The sequence below is a fragment of the Vanellus vanellus genome, assembly GCF_965231255.1.
Source record: "Vanellus vanellus genome assembly, chromosome: 1".
NCBI classification, from domain to species: Eukaryota; Metazoa; Chordata; class Aves; order Charadriiformes; family Charadriidae; genus Vanellus; species Vanellus vanellus.
Window position 1 is genome coordinate 162,459,107 of NC_138905.1, and position 19,887 is coordinate 162,478,993.

Genomic DNA, 19,887 nt, shown 5'->3' on the forward strand with positions numbered 1-19,887 from the left:
CTAGCAGAATTATATAAGAATGTACATTTTTTAGCGTGAGTCAACATCACAGACATAGAGAAACTAAGCTCTGCTATAGTCTCCAGCATAATATTCCACTTTCTAGATAGTTCTCTGTCCAAATTATCCTTTGCTTTCATACATCCTAATTCAGTACCAACTACCAATCCAGTTACATTCTGCTTATACTGCAAGACAGATGGGGAGGCAATAGTACAGAACTTACATTGTTAGTAGAAGGAAATAAATCATTCCTTCAGGCATTTCAACAGATTATACTTATTCAGACTGAACATTCATTGATCAGAAACACTTCAAAAAGAGTATTTCTTTGTTTTATTTTGCAGAGTAAACATGAAAAAAGGAATAAACAGTTCTGAAGATCGCTATTAAACAAACCATAAGCACTAGTATCAATTAATAAAAATGGTTAGGTGTCTTCCTAACAGGATGTTATTTCATTAATTTATAACATACAAGAGCAAGAGTGCTTTCCAGTAAAGCCAGTTTTGAAAATATCAAAAACAGTGGATTAAAGAATTTAGCCAAGATCAAATATCTAGTTCACTGAGGTAATAAAACTAGGTCTCAAAGCAAGCAACAAGTTTCTAAACCAGTATCAATGATTCTAGGATAGAATTGCATTTTTCCCCATACCTACACTGTCTTTTTTCTGTCTTCCTGAGGTGATCTGATCTGCAAACCTGACGGAACTTCAGAAGACAACCTCCAAGTGATGTAACATTGTGCACAGGACAGTTACACACACAGCGCTGGCTGGGCATGTCAATTTTTGAAGACAAACAATGTAGTAGCATGAAGCTAAGGCCATTCTTAATTACTAACTTCTCACAGGTTCCAGAAGTATCTGCTTTTCAGTATACAAATTAATTTCAACATCATAACTGATATAAATATAATCTTCAAGTTGTACATAACATAACCTTTCTGAATATTTTCCTTATACTATTTATTGTATTGTGAACTTTACCATGTAAAACAGTATATTACTAAAGAACAATCATGGTAATTCTACAAACACTGCTATAACAGCTTGTAAGAGATAAAAGCGGTTCATACCTGGGAAAGCGCATGGCAATGTAATGACATCGTAAAATCAGTGCTTTACCACATACTCCTTATTACAGTGGCAGTGGATCCCACACTAACTCAATGCTACCCTCCCACTAACTTTAAAGATCAACTTTTTAGTCTCCATTTCACCACAGCTAAACTGAATGCTACAGCAGGCTGTAAGTCCAGAATTAAGAAAGATATAAGAACAGCCTTGATATAACAATGGCCGATCATTTTAAAGACACCACTGACCTTGCAATTGGAACAAGAAAGAGGTTAAACAGAAATAAAATGTGCATTATTATTATTATTTTAATCTGTTCATTGCCAAGATTTTGATTATAAAGTCCATAGTAACAAAAAACCCACAACAGTAAGGAGTAGACTCCTTAGTATCCAGAAGAATCACAGAATTATTTAGGTTGAAAATATGAACTGCTGTGCCTGAGCCATCCCCTCAAAACATACAGAAGGAGTCATGAAATCCAATTAGTTATAATTGCACTCTTTTTGGCAAGTCACTTGCATTTTGACGTCTCACACTAATAGGGAAACAATTTGGGAAAAAGAGTGGGAAACTTTGGGAAGCAGTTTGTCCAGCAAACTCCATTTTAAAAAAAAAATAAAATTAAATAAACTATCTTGCTCATCACCAGAATGAGATATATACAAGTATTATAACTCCTTACAATTGCCTGAAATACTGTTCCTCTGCTTTTAAGTAGAGAATAGAGGAGCAAAGAATACCAGCTTCCTACTCTTTTGCAGATTTCCATGGGAGGAAGACCTTGGAGAGAAGGAAGCTTTTGCAGCAGAACAGCAGAAAATTATCAGCGTCAACCTATCTAGAAGAGTAATTTGCTGCAACACACAATTTCTCAGACTTAAGAACTTGGATTGAAAAATAGTCTACCAGACGACCCAGGTAAACATGGAAAGTATGATTCTTTCAAAAAACACATGCATTTCACATGCAGTGTGTGGGATGGTATGCAAAACTGTAAAGCTTGTGGTTAAATCCCAAGCCATCTCTGACATTTCAGTTCAAGTAAAGTTTTAAAACCACAAATTTTAAAACCACAAATTTACTATTCTGAGATAATTTCGGTTGTCCGTCTTTATAATTCAGAGTATTAATGCATAATTTTAAGAGGTAACTACCACAGAAAGCTTAGTACTCACTTGAAAAGAAACTGAGTATGTGTAAGCAATTTTGACTTCTCCATTAGCCTTATTACTTATGTCCATAGGTACTCCTGAGCAATCAGGGTTGTCTGGATGAGTATGCTTGTAACTGGGGGAAGAAAAAACAGAATGAAAGCTGCTTCACTGACAACACTTTTAGGAAAGAATTAATTCACCTTACAAAAGGATCAGTTTCATTCAGGATTCTTCCCTTAAATATAAAAATTGTTCTTAATGCCTCATAAATTTCAGAACTCATAAGGAATGTGTCATAAGCACAGGATATTTTTATTTGACCTTTTTAAACAAAAGTTGTCTCTTTTAGAAGAGAAAACTATAGAGACTGTCTCTAAAGCAGAGCACCAAAAATTAAAGTCTGAGTACTCCAAAATGCTCAAAAAGTTACAACAGAATTACTAACTTCTCTTGGAAAAAAAAACTTTCATCATGATTCTGGACCAACAATGCAACAAGCTCAGTTATACCAAGAACACAAAAGAAAGGAAAGACAAGATGCTAAGAAATAATAAACCAGACATGAGACATCAGTTGTACAAAAGCCACATAGACACCATAACAACTGATGAGCATATTTGTGACATCATTCCATTCAAATCCTGGTTGCTGAAGACATCAAATGTTGCACTGATTACTTCTGCATCAGACACTGGTGGCCTATTCTGTCACAAGACAAAATGTTCCCTAGTAGAGAAATGAGCGTTACTTCACTGAACACATACCACTGCCAGGTTTTATTTTTTTTTCCCCCCAAATAGGAAACAGTACACAAAGATCTACAGAATTCAAAACAAAATTATGTTAGACTGTCCTACATTACACTACATCAATCAACAGGATAGCTGATCTACAGGTCACATATCTGAAAACGTTTCTGACTAGCAACAGGTGCCCAGATCAAAGCAAGCATCTTGGGATGGACCACTGTTTTATGACAAGTTATTTCCAAGTACTAACCTTTTTGGTTCAAGTTTAGCAGCAACTAGTCTTGCTCCCAGAGCTCCATTTTCCACAACATGGTAATATATTTTTATGTCAACGTGGTTGAAGATATAAAAAGTATCTTTTTCATGAAATTCTGACTGCAATGATAAAAGATGATGTTAAACAATCAAAAAGATAAAGACATCTAAAAGCCTTAGGCAGAAGCTTACATAACAGAATTTTAGACTGCATACAGTTTTTCTGTCAAGAAGTTCTACAAGATGAATGCAGGAATCTAGGAATACAAAGCCAGTAAATTCTTTGCCTTAAAGCCTTGCATCAAAAAGACAAACTAGAAAAGTTAATGCTAAGAACTGTATTACTACAGCTGAAAAGTAGAAAAAAGTATTTAAATATAAAATGTATTTATAAATCTAAATGTATTTATTAAAATATTTCAGTAACTGAAAACGTCCCATATTATTTAATTGAAGTAGCAAACCAAATAGATAACTATGTGACAACTTTCATATCAGAAGCATTTCATAAACAACAGCTATTTTAAAACAACGTGTATATTTTTCATGGATTAAACAGAACCTTCCAAGACAAACAATGCAAATAATTGCTCTCTGTGACAAAACCACCTTGACATTTGAAACCAAAGATACACAGGGAGGAACTGCAAGCAGCAGCCAAAAAAATACAGCTGGATATAAATCTCAGGTGAAGGGAAACACCAGCTTGGAAGTTAAAGAGGCTGTTAAATCACAAGCATTATGTCTACTGAAGTTCAATTAGCACTTCTTCAGGGTTCCATCCTCACCCCTTTCTACAAAATACCCTAATTATAAGAATAGTTATATAAACAAAGTGTTCTTCTACAGTCCTTCAGTTACTCCTTCAAAGGTTATTTTCCTTTTATTAAACACAAATATTTAAACAAGATTGAAAGAATATTGCCAGATTACATACTTGATCATAAACGCATCCATTCATATGGAGGCTCTGAAACCAATTCGTTATGGAGGCAAGGAAACAAAATTAGAAACTGCAGAAACTGTCATCTTTGGTAAGATCCATTAAGTAAAACCAACCCTTCTGATAAAACCAAAATCCTATTCCAGGTTCTCAGTGACCTCTCCATGGAAAAGGTCTGCGGTAATCTAAAATTGCATTCTTACCTCCATATTGCTTACAGTGCATTTATCTGGACCTCCACCAGTGAATCCAATAGATCTGTCTCTCACAGGAATAGCTTTGTTCACGCAGCAATCTTATATTCTGCCTTCTTCCATTAGCCCACACATTTTTAGAGAAAGCAATCCTTCAAGAAGTATTAATTCCCATGCAGAGGTACAAACACGTCTCTGCAAACCTGCTTCCATGAAAACACTTCTATCCCACAGAAATTTAAAGTCCAAGCCTTCAAATGTTTAGACTTCTTAAGCAATGAAGGATGACAGGTTTTTCATGTCCTTCACCCTTTACATGTACCAAATGCTATGCATGTTCATCTCTTCTCCCTATCTTTTAGAGCCCTTCTGTATAAAGCAAGAGAAGAGATAAGGTTCTCGGGCTTAGATGAGGCTTACAAATTGTGGTACTTGCAGAGATATCAAAACATTTACCTAGCTTTAGGGAACAAGGGTTCTTAAAATAGCGAGGACTCACTGTAGAAACATGACATAGGAGAAATGCCAGTCTTTACATTAGTAAAAAGGGAATATTAAAAAAAAAATAATTGCATAAACATACATTAATAACACAGGCATCTTTTGGACGACCATCTTCTGTAATATAACAGCCAATAGGAAAACCAGGATTGCAGAACCTCTGGCCATCTTCAACATCATAACACCAGGTCACAGGCATGTTGTCCACAATCCTGTAAATGGCATAGTGACATTTCACAATCTTTCAAAATACACAGTGTAATGGAAACAAAACCAGATTAATACTAATCTAACTTTTCTACATTCATTATTGGAAGGTTAACTCCAAGAATAATACTTCTCTCAGATCTTAACACATGGAACTGCACTGATTGCCAGTCCAATTTCCAAATGAGATACAAGTATGTATCTCTTCAACTGAAACTTCATATTTAAAAAAACAAACAAACAAAAATCAATCTATTTCCTCAGGACTTGGAAATAGGAAGCTTACTCTGTGACCACCAAATAATTCTATTCAGTGGACTGGTTTCTGAAGTCCCCTTACAAATATAACCCAATACATAAAACTCTCCCACTCCAAAGTCCTAACAACTTAACATTTCATTATTCTGTCTTTTAAAATGACAAAAATCATCCACTAAACCAACTAAAATGAATTTGATAATTTCAAGTTTAAGACAAAACACAAAATGAGAAAAATCTGCCTACAGACACATATTAGTAATTCTCCAGCTTCCTCATTGCTCTTCCATTGCAAAATACATTTTTCTTTGCATGTTTTAAGCTTTTATTTTGCATTAAAGCTAAAGTGCAAATTTAATTTTTTTGGGGGGGAGCTATTTAAGTGAATTCCTGACTACTGTTCTCAGTTGCAGTTCCCTAAGAGTATGGAATATTTTAAGTACATGATTTAAAGGAGAAAAAAAAAAATAAGACACCACACATTTAGGAAAGTAATCACTTTCACACCTCCCTCCATTGTCTACCTGCTGCTTTAATATTATTGTCTCAAAAGATTTATACTCATATTACCTAAAAGTCCTGAGCTCAGTATGTTTATAGTTCATTTTCAATCAAAGATTTGTGGAGGAACCCCACATACCCATGAGTAGTCACAGAAAATTATAAGACAGTAAGATACAAACGTCATACCAAAAAATATACTGTTAAACATAACAAAAGATACCCAACATGGTGACCTGTCCCTTTGTAAAAGGGACTACTAGAAAAACCAAAACCTGTTTCTTTATGTTATGATGTGTTTTAACTAGCTGAAAGATAAACCCCAAAAGAAAAGTCATTCAAAGAAGACTTAAAATTCAGTAGCTGCCCTTAGGGCAACATTAATCGCTCCAAGCTATGTTTTTAAAGGTCTATTAATAAACTTCACAGAGAAGATGAAGATGAGAAGAGATGAGACAACTACAAGTTTTTGTGGATCACTAGACCAAAAAAGGACATCCCACTGAAAGTTAACAACACACATTGTTTTGTAAAACTTACCAGGCTACAGAATATCCTTTGCAATTAAATGTCTTATCACTATAACCACTGGGCTATTAATGTTAACAGATATCTGATAATACCTCATTTGGTATTTTTTAAATACGTAATTAAACACAAGAATTACGACTTCAGACAACAAAACCAAAACATTTAGTCTGTTGCATACTGTAACAGTAGCTAAAGTAGCACTATTTTTTAAAGCACATCAACAGATGGGGGTAAAAAGAGCAGTATGTGTTGCCTTTGTTCACACAACAGAAAGAGACCTGCATAATCCCTACCATTAGCTACTAGGCAGAAACAAGTAGCAATGTTTTTGGCCCGTATTGACACAGTGGAAGACGTGAAGATAGGCCCTCCAAAAACACAGTCTCCAGATTCTCAGGAGATTCTGAACACTATCACAGTTGCAAAGCAGCAGCACCACCCACCAAATACTACTCACTTCACCATGCTACTATGGGCTACTATTCAGTTGCCAATTAGGAGCTACTACAGATGCAGATCATTACACCTGGACGTATTTGGAATTTTACCTCCATAATATATGCTACAGATACTTCTTGCTTCTGTTAGTATTTTAATTTCATAATCAAAACCAAGTAAAGCATTAACCTATTGCAAATTGGGCTAAAAGCTTTCACTTGTATCTTCTGCAGCAAAGACATACTGAGCTGCCTTCAAGCAGCAATGCTGGAACAAATTGATAAGTTTAAGCAGCAAATCATTTTTCACAGTTAATCTTCAACTTCAAAATGACTTGAAGAGATTATACATGTGGGGCAAATATGCTATACAACAGTGTTCTTACATGTCTCTCAAGAACATCTGGTGATGAACGTTGTTAGCCAAGATACCAGTATAGCTGTTGAGTCCAATTCAGTATGTCAATTCCTAATCTTATTAAGTGGCTTTTAAAACCTTGAAAGTACTTTGCACCATCTGTGTTCCCCAGGAATTTTATGATAAATTGAAGCTGGATAATAAACCTCTTAAATCCTCACTTATGCTACCTTGCTGATCCCTGTACAACATACCCCTGGACCATACTCCTGGATCATGCGCCATTCATCACAAAATCCAGCCACTTCCGCTTTGTGAAACTGTGACTGAGGAGGACTATCGTTACCATATAGACAAACAGGGATTCTTCGTGCCACTTGTTCTAAAGTTTTAGGGCAATGGGCCTAGCAAAAAAATAATAATAAAAAAAGTAGAAGCGCTATTAAAAGAACTAAGAATATAAGTAGTACCCTATAGTTAAAGGGAAGCTTTCACACTGAAAAACAGAACTACATCTTATTGAACAGTCCTATCAAGTCAGCTGTACAGGCTAAAAAATATACTTAAATACACTAAGTATATTTGTAAAACAATTTTATCTAAGTGGGGGAAAAACTGTCTAAAGTACTTTCCTGTGCTTTACACAGTTCTGTTTCAGTTTCTGTCAGATTAAGTTTTGGGCTTTCCTAAAAAAAAAAATTATTTCTTTCATAGAATGACAGGATCATAGCCTTGGGAAACTATTTTTCATTCGTACACTAAGACACACAAACTTTTAAAGCTGAAGCTTTATGCCAGACCAACATGCATCAGTGAAATTCAAAGTGGTGTAAATATTATAAATATATCCAGTATTTAATAGGAATATAACCAAATCCAGCACATTTGAAGTTCTACTTATTTCAGCATGAGGCATATATACTTTGAATCCCCGCAAAATCAGCTGTACCTCTCAGGGTTGCTTTACCACTTCCTGGTTCACCTACATGAACATATGGCTATTGCCTGTGAACCCTTCTGACCTAATCTACAAACTCAATGACACTAATTTTCAAGAGGTTCCCAGAAAGATGAGTGAGCCATAGTTTACCCATAAAAAGGGATATCCCATATCAGCTCCCAAGAGCAGCAGAAAACGCACTCATTGCCTTTCCAGCACAGGTTTCAAAACTGAAGAAATGGAATGCGACATTACAGAAAAAATATCTAATGGCAGTGGCAACATTCAGCATTTCACCTATGTTTTTACTAATACATCCAGAAAGTCTTAATCTAACTAGATGAAGACGAAAATGTTTGTTTCCACGAAGCAGGGAGCACATATGGGCACCATCGGTTAATTATGCTTATGTATTACTTGCAAAACATGCCACAGGAACTCTGACAACTTTGTGCCCAAGTTGTTCCTTCTGCCCCTGCACCTAAAGCTTCCTGTTAGCACAGCATACCAACGTACAAAGAACTATACAAACACTGACAGCGTGACTGGGTATTTCCAATGTCAAGACAGAGCATAGGTACATCCTAACTGAAAATCAGCATACCACCCTTAATGCCCATCAGAAGAGGACCTCAATGTCCAAGCAGAAACAGAGCCCCAGCATGCCCCAAGACAACTCAGATGGTTACAGAGGGACTCAGAGAACAGGAAAGGACAAAGTGTTTATGTGTTCCTCAAAATTATTTCCTTAATTCATTTTCATTGGTCACCTTTCACTGGAAGGGAATATATTACATCCTATAAGAGAAACAAGCTTTGCATAAAACTCTTTCAGAAATGTTGATCCCATCTCCTGGACACAACATTTGAAGGGGAGTGCAAAGGCTCTTGAGAAAAACAAAGATGACATCAATAGAGTGAAGGTCCTCTAAGACTTTTCTTAAGCTAAAGGCAAGATTAAATTCTACATTTACAGGTGCAAAGAAATAGCAATATTTTACAGTAAGCACAGAGGCAGCATAAAAAACACACAAAGCTTTGTGTTTGGAAACAGATTTGTTTCTGTTATACCTGGTGCTTATCCTTCAAGTGAAGGAAATCTTTTATGAAGACAACAAAAAACGTAACATCTTTTGCAAGAACAGAAGGGGAATAGATTCAGTGCAAATACCTAGTGTTCAATCTGTATTAACTTGCAAATACAGAATGAGAAACTAAATTAAATTATCACTTACAAACTAGACTAACCAATCTATGAATTTTGATATCAACTTACCAATGATGCTGATAATTCAGTAGCATACTTTTTTTCAAAAAGTCTAATTTCTGTTTATCTTCTGGCTTTGTGGTATCGTATGTTTTTGTACAAACAGGTTTACATGTCTCCTTGGTTTTGAATGTGAACTAAGAAAAACAAAAGACACGAGCAAAAAGGTTGTAACAAATGTTATGTAATTTCACTGTTTAACAAGTTTCCCCTATACATTTATAATTGCCTACAATGATACAATAAAACCACCTAACAAATTACCAAGACAATGTATATTAACCCCCCAGAGGAGGTTTTTATATTGGTATGTGCTATCGAATCCTCCTGTGATCATTGTAGGAGCCCTACACTAAGAGTTCTTCGTTACTGATTAAAACCTGTTTTCTACAATTATTTACCAGACAAGTCATTTGACCTCACAGCAGCAATGCTGTCCCAGGCAGATTCAATTGGTAAGTTTCTCTCCTACTATGTGTACTGGAAAAGGCAAGAGCTCCCGTCACCAGAAAAGACAAGCTGGCTTACACCATTTCTAATTCTTCCATTTCACAGCTGCAATATTTTCAGATCCGGTTCCAAGAAATAAGAGTACTCAATTCCCTCTAACAAGGGGACAGCAGAAGAGCAAGAATCAGGTTTTGGCAGGTTCCAAAGAGAGAAAACAACTTCCACAGCATTTCTGGCTGCAACTTTACGATGCAAAGTGCATAGCTACAATCAGGTTAAATGGACAGATTTCTGTTATGAGGAATTTCAGATTTTGAAGCTTGTTGAGATAAAGCCCTAGTAGGATCTTCAAGATTCTTATGTCCTTTGGTTACATTTGAACATACATATTACCAAACACCCCTTGTGAGAGAACAAACCCTGTAAGGAGATGGTTCTATCCTCTCTCCAAACAATACTTGGCCAAGGTTTTCAGAGGGACGCTTCTTTCCTTCCGCTTGACAAAAATCAAACCTGAATTAGAGAAAACATACAGAAGTTATTCAAATATTCTCAGCTGCAATTATTGGACCTCAAACAGTGCTCCCAAATCAACCCCTTCATCACAAGGAAAGGAACTATAAAGCCTTCCTTCTAAACAAGTTTCTTCCTTGAACCTGCAAAGCAAAATGTGAAAATCACAGTCCCATTTTGAGAAAAAAAAAAAAAAACACACACCCAAAAAACCCCCAACAATCAAATCTCTTTATCAGCTATTTCAGAACTCAGTTTGTATTAAACATGGTAGCATAAAAGCTTCCTTAAATAATTAGAAGTTTCTTATTTGCACAGAAATTTTAGCCAGAAATTAAACCTTCTCATAGAGTTTCATGACAGCCCTGATAGAAAAGCATGCAGGCCAGACTCTTGGGATGGGGTAACGGATAAGAACAGGAAAAAAAAAACCACACACACACACACACACACACACACACAAACAACTTTGCAACAAGCACTATTAAACAGGTTATGGCAGTTTTATTCACCAACACATTTAATAGCACATCCTCCAAGTTTTTTCAACATAATTTCAGGTATATCACATTTGTGTTCATTAAAATGTTGACACAACTAGCGCTTAACCCCTTCAATACTAACAGTCAAAATATTCTTTGAAGCAACAACTTTACATAGTTGTACCAGGCAGGGATACATCTTGTGCACTCCTATAACGTGTACCAAGAAAACATTTAACACCTCATTAAGATAATTGATGGGAAGTTCACAGCTCATTACGGAATCACAGAATTTTCTGAGTTGGAAGGGACCTCTAGAGATCATCTAGTCCAACTCCCCTGCTAAAGCAGGATTGCCTAGAGCACATTACTCAGGATTGCATCCAGGCGGGTCTTGAAATTCTCCAGAGAAGGGGACTCCACCACCTCCCTGGGCAGCCTGTGCCAGTGCTCTGTCACCCTCACCGTAAAGAAGTTTTTCCGTGCATTTGAATGGAACATCCTACGTTCTAACTTGTGCCCATTACCCCTCGTCCTGTCACTGGGAACCATTGAAAAGAGCCTGGCTCCATCCTCCTTCAACCCACTCTTTAGATACTTGTACGCCATAATAAGCTCTCCCCTCAGCCTTCTCTTCTCCAGGCTAAAGAGTCCCAGCTCTCTCAGCCTTTCCTCATAAGGGAGATGCTCCAATCCCTTAATCATCTTAGTTGCCCTTCTCAGGACTTGCTCCAGCAGTTCCCTGTCCCTCTTGAACTGAGGAGCCCCAAACTGGACACAGTATTCCAGTTGTGGCCTCACTAATGCAGAGTAGAGGGGGAGAATGACCTCCTTCAACCTACTGGCCACACTCTTCCCTATGCAGCCCAGGATTCCATTGGCCTTTTGGCGACAAGGGCACATTGCTGGGTCATGGATAATTTACTGTCTACCACAACCCCCAGATCCTTCTCCTCAGAGCTACTTCCCAGCAGGTCCGCCCCTAACCTATACTGGTGCTTTACATTCTTTAAATAATACTTTGAGATAAATCAAAATGAGTTTTTTAGAAGAACTCACAACGAAAATTACATGAACAGCATAATATACTTACGCAGTATATTCATAGGGAAGGACGGATTCTACGGAGTCAAGCCTGTTCACAAACAGCTCAATTGCAGACTGAAAGAGTGGAGATAATAAGCAGTTATATTAAAGCATTTCACCAATTCTGACAGATAATATAAATAGATTTGTGCGAATAAGGTAAGAGAAAACTGAAAATGTAAGATTTGTGTAATTATACATCTTGAAACACAGACTATTGTGTAATGAACTGTATCTGCTGAGAGCATACATAAAACACTGTCTAATCATCACAAAAACAGTGACCACATTACAAAACCACTTTAAGGCTAAGATAACCATACAAACTACAAGATAGCAAGAAATCAAGCACAAAAATAATACAATTATCACAGGTGACAATGTTTCAGTTTAATGTACAAAGTTAGAGCCATATTAGTCATCACCACAACTGTTGTCTAATAAAAGTCTTAAAAGAACATGAACAAAGTATGGATGAGATCAGTGCTTCTCCCTGTAATTAAGCTGGTCCACAATTTTATCTATGTAGCAATTGAAAACTGAACTATGAAGATTTAAACAACGCATTCAGAGTAATATGCCATTTTAAGTTTGAACAGCAGCCTTTTCCAAAGAGAAGGCAAGGATATCCACATTTATCTTCATATAAAAGTTTATCAGTAACTCTAGCAACTCTTCTGCAAGAACCTGAAATTCAATCTGCTGTGGTTTTAGACTAGTTTGGTCTATACATGTTAATTACAGATTGGGTAGCCTGCTGCTATGTAAAGGGAGAGGTCTTTCACTCTTCCCTCAGTCTCAAAATCCTTTCACTTATTTTAGTCCCACAGTCCCAATACTTTACATTCCAACTGTTTAAGTTGCGCTGGTTTTAGCAGTTATCTGGATGCACAGTAAACCAATTAAACTGGCTAAACCAGCAAAAGACTTACATTTTTTTTGGGGGGGGGTTGGGGGTGTAAGAGGAGTCTTTAGAAGCATAGCAAGTTGAACTGTCTTACTGCGCAATCAGACAAGAACTAGAGACAGCAAAAGGAAGGTGACTGCTTTCACGTACAAGACCTCCCCCTTTCAACAGCATGCCATTTATTTTCTCACCATGAATCAACAGGAGAGCTTTTTCTCCCTATGAAAATTCACTCAAGTTTAGTCAAACCAAGAAATTCTGGAGGGGAAAAAAAAAATAGAAAAAAAATGGAATTGTTCACATGTATCTGTAGCTCAGATACTTCAGTCAGGTACATTTTCACTAAAATACTGTAGTTGTCCATGTGCAAGTCAGGATGCAGTTCCATGAGAGGTAGGCAGCTGTGAGTTGGCAGGTTGACTCACTAAGTGAAGACACACCTTATTGCCCCTCTTTCCTCTGCCCTACGCCATGCAGACCTGCTGCTTACCTCTGGGTAGTGCACCCTTGTCACAATTCTGTAAGCCACTTCAAGTCACTAACACAGCAAAAAAACTTGTCTGGCAAAAAGTTGGATAGTTTCCTGCCATGTTAATAAGCTCAAAAAAATAATTTAACAAGTAACACAGTTGGGACGATGCAGAGGACAGGAACACACTGCCCCGAGGAAGACATGAGTGAAATCTCTCACTTCCAGCAGCAAGGAATTAGACTGCCTTGGCTGGTCACAGAGCCACCACCTTAGATTAGCTATTTTTCATTGGAGGTGGAGATTTACTTGAATGCTTCAATTTTCCACAAGAAGTGTGTGGATTACTGCACATCAGCACCTTTGATAAACAATTTCCTGTAAAACAGCAAGTCCCCTTTGGAGCCATCAGTATTTATTTTTTTTTAACTGAGTAAGGATTCTTAATGTTCAGGCAAGAGTTACTATTTAAGTCTGCACAGATCACGTTCCATTTCTGATGATATTCCAACCAGAAACAGGAAAAGTGGCCAAACTGAGTTTGCCCAAGCAGATTAGTAGACAGCCTGGAGAAAGGGATAGAGTCATGAGTCTCATCATTCTTGTGCTGCTAGCTACATGCCCCACTAACAAGAGCACATCCCATCTCACCAACAGAGGACAGGAAATCCACAGATTCTAATAGGCAAATAGTACCACTTAGAGATCTGGTCTGTGGATCTAAATCCTCAAGGCAGGGGAAAACTCGGTGTTATTACTGGCATCATAATCAACAAGTGACAACTGTAAGAACTCCGCAAGAACATGTAAAAAATTAAGGTTGTCAAGGGAAGCTTAGTTTTACCCACTTATGTAAATATTATGGTATAGCAATTATCTGGTCACATATCTGTTCTCCCCACCAGGGACCAGACTACATTCAGTTGCAAACTACACGGAGAGAATTAGCTGTGAAGAATGATTTAGACTTCTCCATATGCCTGTGTCTCAGTATGTAAATTGGCTGGCATGAAGTAGATAAATATAAGAAGTGGCTAATTTCAGAACAAGATTTTTTTAATAATATGCCTATTGAGGTTATCCTAAAATGTCCAGCTAGCCACTTGTGGTAGATTTACATTACCTAAGCACCTCGCTTCACATTTACAAGATGATACATTCTCAGGATAAGGAGAAAAACATTTTGTACACATTATATGAGGAACAACAATACAGAGGCATCATCTGAGAAAGGTCACCCCGTAAGTGTTTCAGGTTGGTTACAAAAGATAGTAGGCAACTTAGTTTACTTGACTTAAAAAAGCTCAAAAAGTCTTTCTACCACAATCTTAGCTTAAAACAGCAATAATTCAAACATAGCAATGTTTTTCAGAGATGTTCTGAAAAAATTCAAACTGCAGCTGGAAAGTCTTAGCCTGCATTTGAAGAAAAAAGAAATCCCTAAAATAGTAGTGCAGCACTGTAATAGGTTGCCCAGGGAGGTGACGGATATTCCACGCTTGGATACTTTCAAGTCTTGCTTAAATAAAAGGTAGAGCTGAGCTCCTCTAGTGTTGGCAACAGTCATGCTTCAAGCATGAGGTTGGGCTATGTGACCTCCTGAGATCACTTCTGAACACCGTTTCTATGGTCCTACAAAAGAACGTTCACAGAATGTTTTACTACTACAACAGAAGTGGCACGGAAACAAGAGTGAAAAAATCCACAGCTACATGTTAGGTGCAAGGTTTGGCTGGTCTGAATGGAACAATACACTTAAAGAAGGCGAAAGACATTTATAGCAACTACGCCTTCGTTACACGTTTAGCTTATTACTTGCTCTACTGACTCGTGACAGCAAATAGATAAAGTCAGTGCAAGGTATTACCAAAAGCACACAATTTAAATAGACTGTAAGTCCGAAGAATCATGGACCAGTGTTTCATGTAATACAGAAGCTGAGATCAGGAAGTGTGAGACTGCCACTTTCAACGGCAACAAGGCAACAGATCATAAAAGCTATTACTGATCTTGAACTTTCTCATTCAAGTCTCAAGGCATGGTCTGGCGTAATTTTCACCGCAGCTGCAGAAAACAGCTTCTAAAGTTCACTCAAAGAAGCAAATACTATTTTAAGTACAGATCCCCTACCAGTCCTTACCAATACATAATTTAGCAACGTGAACTTTGTTTATCACTTACGTAGGCATGAAAATAAGTTTAAGCTTTCCTTGAGACTCTGGGGCCACGAAGCCCCTACACTTCAGGTTCTTGCAGCCAGGCAGACACAGCAAGAAAAGTTTGCCTTGACTCTGTAGCTGCCTGCAGCCATCAGCTGCTCGCTCCTGCCAAGAATCACACACACCCCTCCCGGCACGACCTGTCACTGCGATTCTTACTTTCTGCAGCTTTCCAACTAGTATTTAAAAGGGCCCGAGAGATAAGCGGCCGGGGCTTCCCATTTCTGCAACGTGACCGTAACTCACGGGATGAACCGAGAGCCCTTCCCGTCCCTGCCAGGGACGACGGGACACTTCACCGTTGGTAATCACAGTGGGACCCGAAACACGCTCGAAGTCCCTGCAGCGACAGCCCCCGGGGACGTTCGGTAGCCCCGGCGGCCACAAACCCTCCAGGGAAAAAAACCCGAAACAACAAAACACCAACCCACCCCACAGACAAACCCCACAGCAGAGGGATAAAAACTCGCCACCCACCCCACCCCCCGGGAGCGCGGGGGGCGCCGAAGCCTCCCCCACCCCTCAGGGTCCACTGTGTCCCCGGCAGGCCCCCGGCTCCCCCTCAGGCCCACCTTGCACTCGGGCTTCTCCTGGTCAGCGTCGCAGAAGTTGACGGGCGCCAGGCCCGGCAAGTAGAAGGCGGTGGCGGGGGGGGCGGGGAGCGCGGCCGCCGCCAGCACCGCGGCGAAGAGGAGCCGCCGCAGAGCCATGGCGGGGGGAAAAAGGGGGGGGGGGGGGGAAGGGGAGCGGAGGAACGGCGGCGGCGCGAGCCGGGGCGGGGGCCGCGCGGCGGCCTGCAGCGGGGAGGAAGGGGGGGGGAAGGGTCCCTGGACGCCTCTCTCGCGCGCGCCGGCGGAGGCAGCGGTCAGCGGCTCCAGCTCCCGCCCCGGCCCTGACGGCCGCCACTTCCGGCTTCTCGCGCGCGCGACACGTCACCCCGCGCGGACCGCCTGACGAGCGCGAAGGGGCGGGGCCAGCGCACGCGACGAGCCGGGCCCGTGCCGTTCGCTTCCGGGGTAGCGCCCCCGCCCTGCCCCGGTTGCCATGGGAGCGCGGCGCCCGCCGCCCACCGCGGCCGGCCCGGCCCTCCCCCGGCCCCAGCCCCGGCCCCGACTATTCCCCCGGGGCCCGGCCCTCCCCGGGAGGCGAGGAACAACGGGGGAACGTCCACGGGCGGTGGGAGCGGCGCCCGCCTTAGGGGTGTCCCAGCGAGGCCTGGCCCCGCTCCCGCTCAGGCCGCGCTGGCTTCGCGGCTGCTCAGCGGTCTTCACGGTTTTCATACTGAACTTGGAGTGAGACCTACCACCGGCGGAGTGGAGCCGGGGACAGACGGACAGACAGACAGAAAGACAGATGGTGGTGGTGGTCGATGTCCGTTACAGCTTAACGTTCAGAACAACCCGCGTCCACGTTCCTTCCGTGTGACTGATGGCTGCCATCATGTGGCACGATCTACCAAAAAAAACCCTAACCTCCAAAGAAACCTCTATAGAAGAGTCAGGCATAAAAAGTCTGTTGTTTTGATAATGTAGGAGAAGACATTGCTCAGATTCTCATTTTACCTTTCCTTACTTCCTGATATTTTCCATTGGGTTGGGTTTGTGCAGCTTTAGAAACTCCAGACAACAGCCTCTAATGAAAAACTGTATTTATAAATGTTGCAGCATTTTCCACTGATTTCCTTGATTCTCACAACATCATTGATTGCCTTTCTTCTATTTATTACAGGGTTTGGGGGATACACATGTTACTCATACAATCCTAGGTATAGCCAAGGTCTTTGGACAGGTAAGGTGTTGCCAGTAAAGTCAGTAAGGAATGAGCGGGGCTGTCCAAAGGGATGTCTGGTCTGTGTCCTGCAACGCCGTGTACCAGTGCTTGAGAAAGCAATAAATGAGATACCCGGCTACAGTGGCCGACCTGTCTGTGGTAGGGTGGAGCTCTAGGTCAGTTAATTCACACAGCATCTGACCAGATATGGGGTTGAGCACCTAAGCAGCTAGGCCGTGTAATGTAGTCCTTAGGCAAGGTTATTTTAATATATTTTTATGTATTTTCTATATTACAGAAGCCATTCTTAGTTTCAGATAACTACATGTTAATTTCTAATGTTACATACAGTAGACGTTTTTGAACTCTCTATATAATCTAAAACTTAAGTTGTTCATCTACCTTTCTTGTTCCTAGGTCTAATTCCTACTTGTCTCATCCTGCAGATATCCTAAGAGCACAATTATAAGATCAAGCCTTGTGACAAGCGCAGCTGGAGAAGAAATCCCAGTTCCCTCTTTTTATTTAAAATTACTCATGGTTAGGGTAATCAGGTTGTAAATGACCCAAGTTCAGTTTCTCTTCTGCCACAAGGGAGTTCAAAGATATCTCCCGTTTCCCAGGTTAATATTCCAAGCAAATTACTTTTGTGGGCCTAATTCCATTCCTTCGCATGAGAGAATATTTAAAAGCCTTTGCCCATTTGATCCTCATCTTCCTTGAGAACACTCCAAAAGCTGTGCGATGAGTAGGAGCTGCGGTGTGCTTTGTAATCTGTTTAAATCCCCTGTCTTGCTCTGCCTTCGTGACTACACAACCTGCTGACTCAGAGCGATTTTAAGGGGTGCTCTGCCAGTTGCTCCAAGGAGCATTTCAGTGGCTGTGATGCCGTATGCTATGATGCTCCCTTCTCTCTGCTCTACAATGGTGATGTGGAAAAACAGTTTGTAAGCCATGTTGTTAATTCAATATAGCAACCCTTTTGGAGCAGGTATAAACAGGGGTTATAATCCCAGGAATGGCCATGGTCCTTGAGATCCAATTTCAGCCTGGGCAGAACCCATCTTCTCTAATTTAGTGAGAACTTCAGTGGGAATTTGCCTGATAATTTCTCTACTTAAATTCCCCTGCTACGGGTTTTACAGCCATAGGTTACAATTCAGGGGGTGTGGTTTTAGTACCAGCAGAACAAGTATCACAGGTTTTATCATCAGAAATTCCAAGGTTATGCAAGACTGAAATAAAAGACAGGAAAAATTACTGTTTCAGAGATTAATGAACCAATAGAAGCCAAAGCAAAAGAACAGCCTGGGTTTTTTGCTGAGAAATTCTTGTGATAAGAAAATACAAAGATAAGAATATAGAGTGGTCAGAAGCTGCTGGGAAAATGTCACTCCTTGAAAAACATTGCCACTCTTTTTGTTATCAGAAACTTGTGAATAACTCTTGCTGTTGTGGTGGTGGTTCTCACCTTTTGCTGCTTATGCCTGGGCTGCAAGGGGTGCCTCCCCCTTTGGGGGATTCACAGGTCTCATAGTTCAGTTCTTCATTTCAGAAACAGACTCTTAGAAGTCCCTTGTATCCTACACCTCAGTGGCTAGTGCTTTCTCCCAGCATATTCCCTCCCCTGCCCGAGGGCACTGAAACCCGCTTTTCTCACTGTAGTGCCTTAGCAGCCAAGCTGTGGGGCTGTTCCACTTGTGCTGTGGAATAAATACTCCTTGCTGTGGAGGGTGCAGGCGCAAGAGCAGAATAACAGTCTGATGCATAATGTTTAGGGTGCTAACTGGATACAACTAATTTTCTTCACGGAAAGAGTTGTCTAAAGCATTGGAACGCGCTGCCCTGGGAAGTGGTTGAGTTGCCATCCCAGAAGGTGTTTAAAAGACCTGTAGATGTGGTGCTGAGGGACGTGGTTAGTGGTGGACTTGGCAGTGCTAGGTTCACAGTTGGGCTTGATGATAAAGGTAATTTCCAACCTAAACAATTCTATGAGTCTATGATTCACTTTAGTGCAAATAGTCATTTCAACGGTTTTTTTTTCAAATGTTTAGTATAAACTATATGTTTGTGGCCTGGAACCCAAATCTCTCTTCTTGCAGATGAGTTCCCCTAACAACTAAAATCCAGAGTTTTGTAAATGAGTGCGCTCTTTTTCTCTCCTGAGACAATTGGCACTAATAACTTAATGACAAATTTCATATTTGGGGGAACTCCCCCGCTGTTAAGTAGCCCCTAGACTGGTAGTTTGGTCATTTTTCTGGAGAGCGAGACATATGGGTGAGGACCTCATGAGGTGGAATTGGAAGTTGAAGTCCTAGATGGCCGTACTAAGGATAGTCACTGGTAACAATTTTCCCCCCAGCAGGTGTATCAAGTGTGCCTGAGAACTTCTTGCAGCTGAAACAGGCGAAGGATTATGGTTTGTGAAGACTGATGCTACTTTGACCCTGAGGAGATTTGAGTGATGCAGTCCTGCTAAGCATAAGGTACTTCTGCGAGTGATCAGAAGACAACTTTTGAGAGGTATGAGCCTGAAAACAGAGGGCGCAGCGTGCCTCCTCGGTGAGATGACAGCAGAGCAGGGCTATGGCTCTGTGCCTGAAGTGGAA

The 19,887-nt window shown here is 40.3% G+C and overlaps 1 protein-coding gene across 1 annotated transcript in view; it reads right to left on the reverse strand.

Annotated features, from left to right (window-relative positions):
- TM9SF2 (transmembrane 9 superfamily member 2) overlaps positions 1-16,215 on the reverse strand; it is a gene marked incomplete at its 5' end in the record, with an annotated part of 29,588 nt that extends 13,373 nt beyond the window's left edge. Inside the window, 7 exons of the mRNA XM_082486838.1 lie at positions 2,260-2,371; positions 3,238-3,362; positions 4,963-5,092; positions 9,389-9,516; positions 10,249-10,342; positions 11,918-11,985; positions 16,078-16,215. Of these exons, the coding sequence (XP_082342964.1) occupies positions 2,260-2,371; positions 3,238-3,362; positions 4,963-5,092; positions 9,389-9,516; positions 10,249-10,342; positions 11,918-11,985; positions 16,078-16,215 (795 nt within the window). The remainder of the gene's footprint in view (positions 1-2,259; positions 2,372-3,237; positions 3,363-4,962; positions 5,093-9,388; positions 9,517-10,248; positions 10,343-11,917; positions 11,986-16,077) is intronic.
- Positions 16,216-19,887: the final 3,672 nt, after the last annotated feature.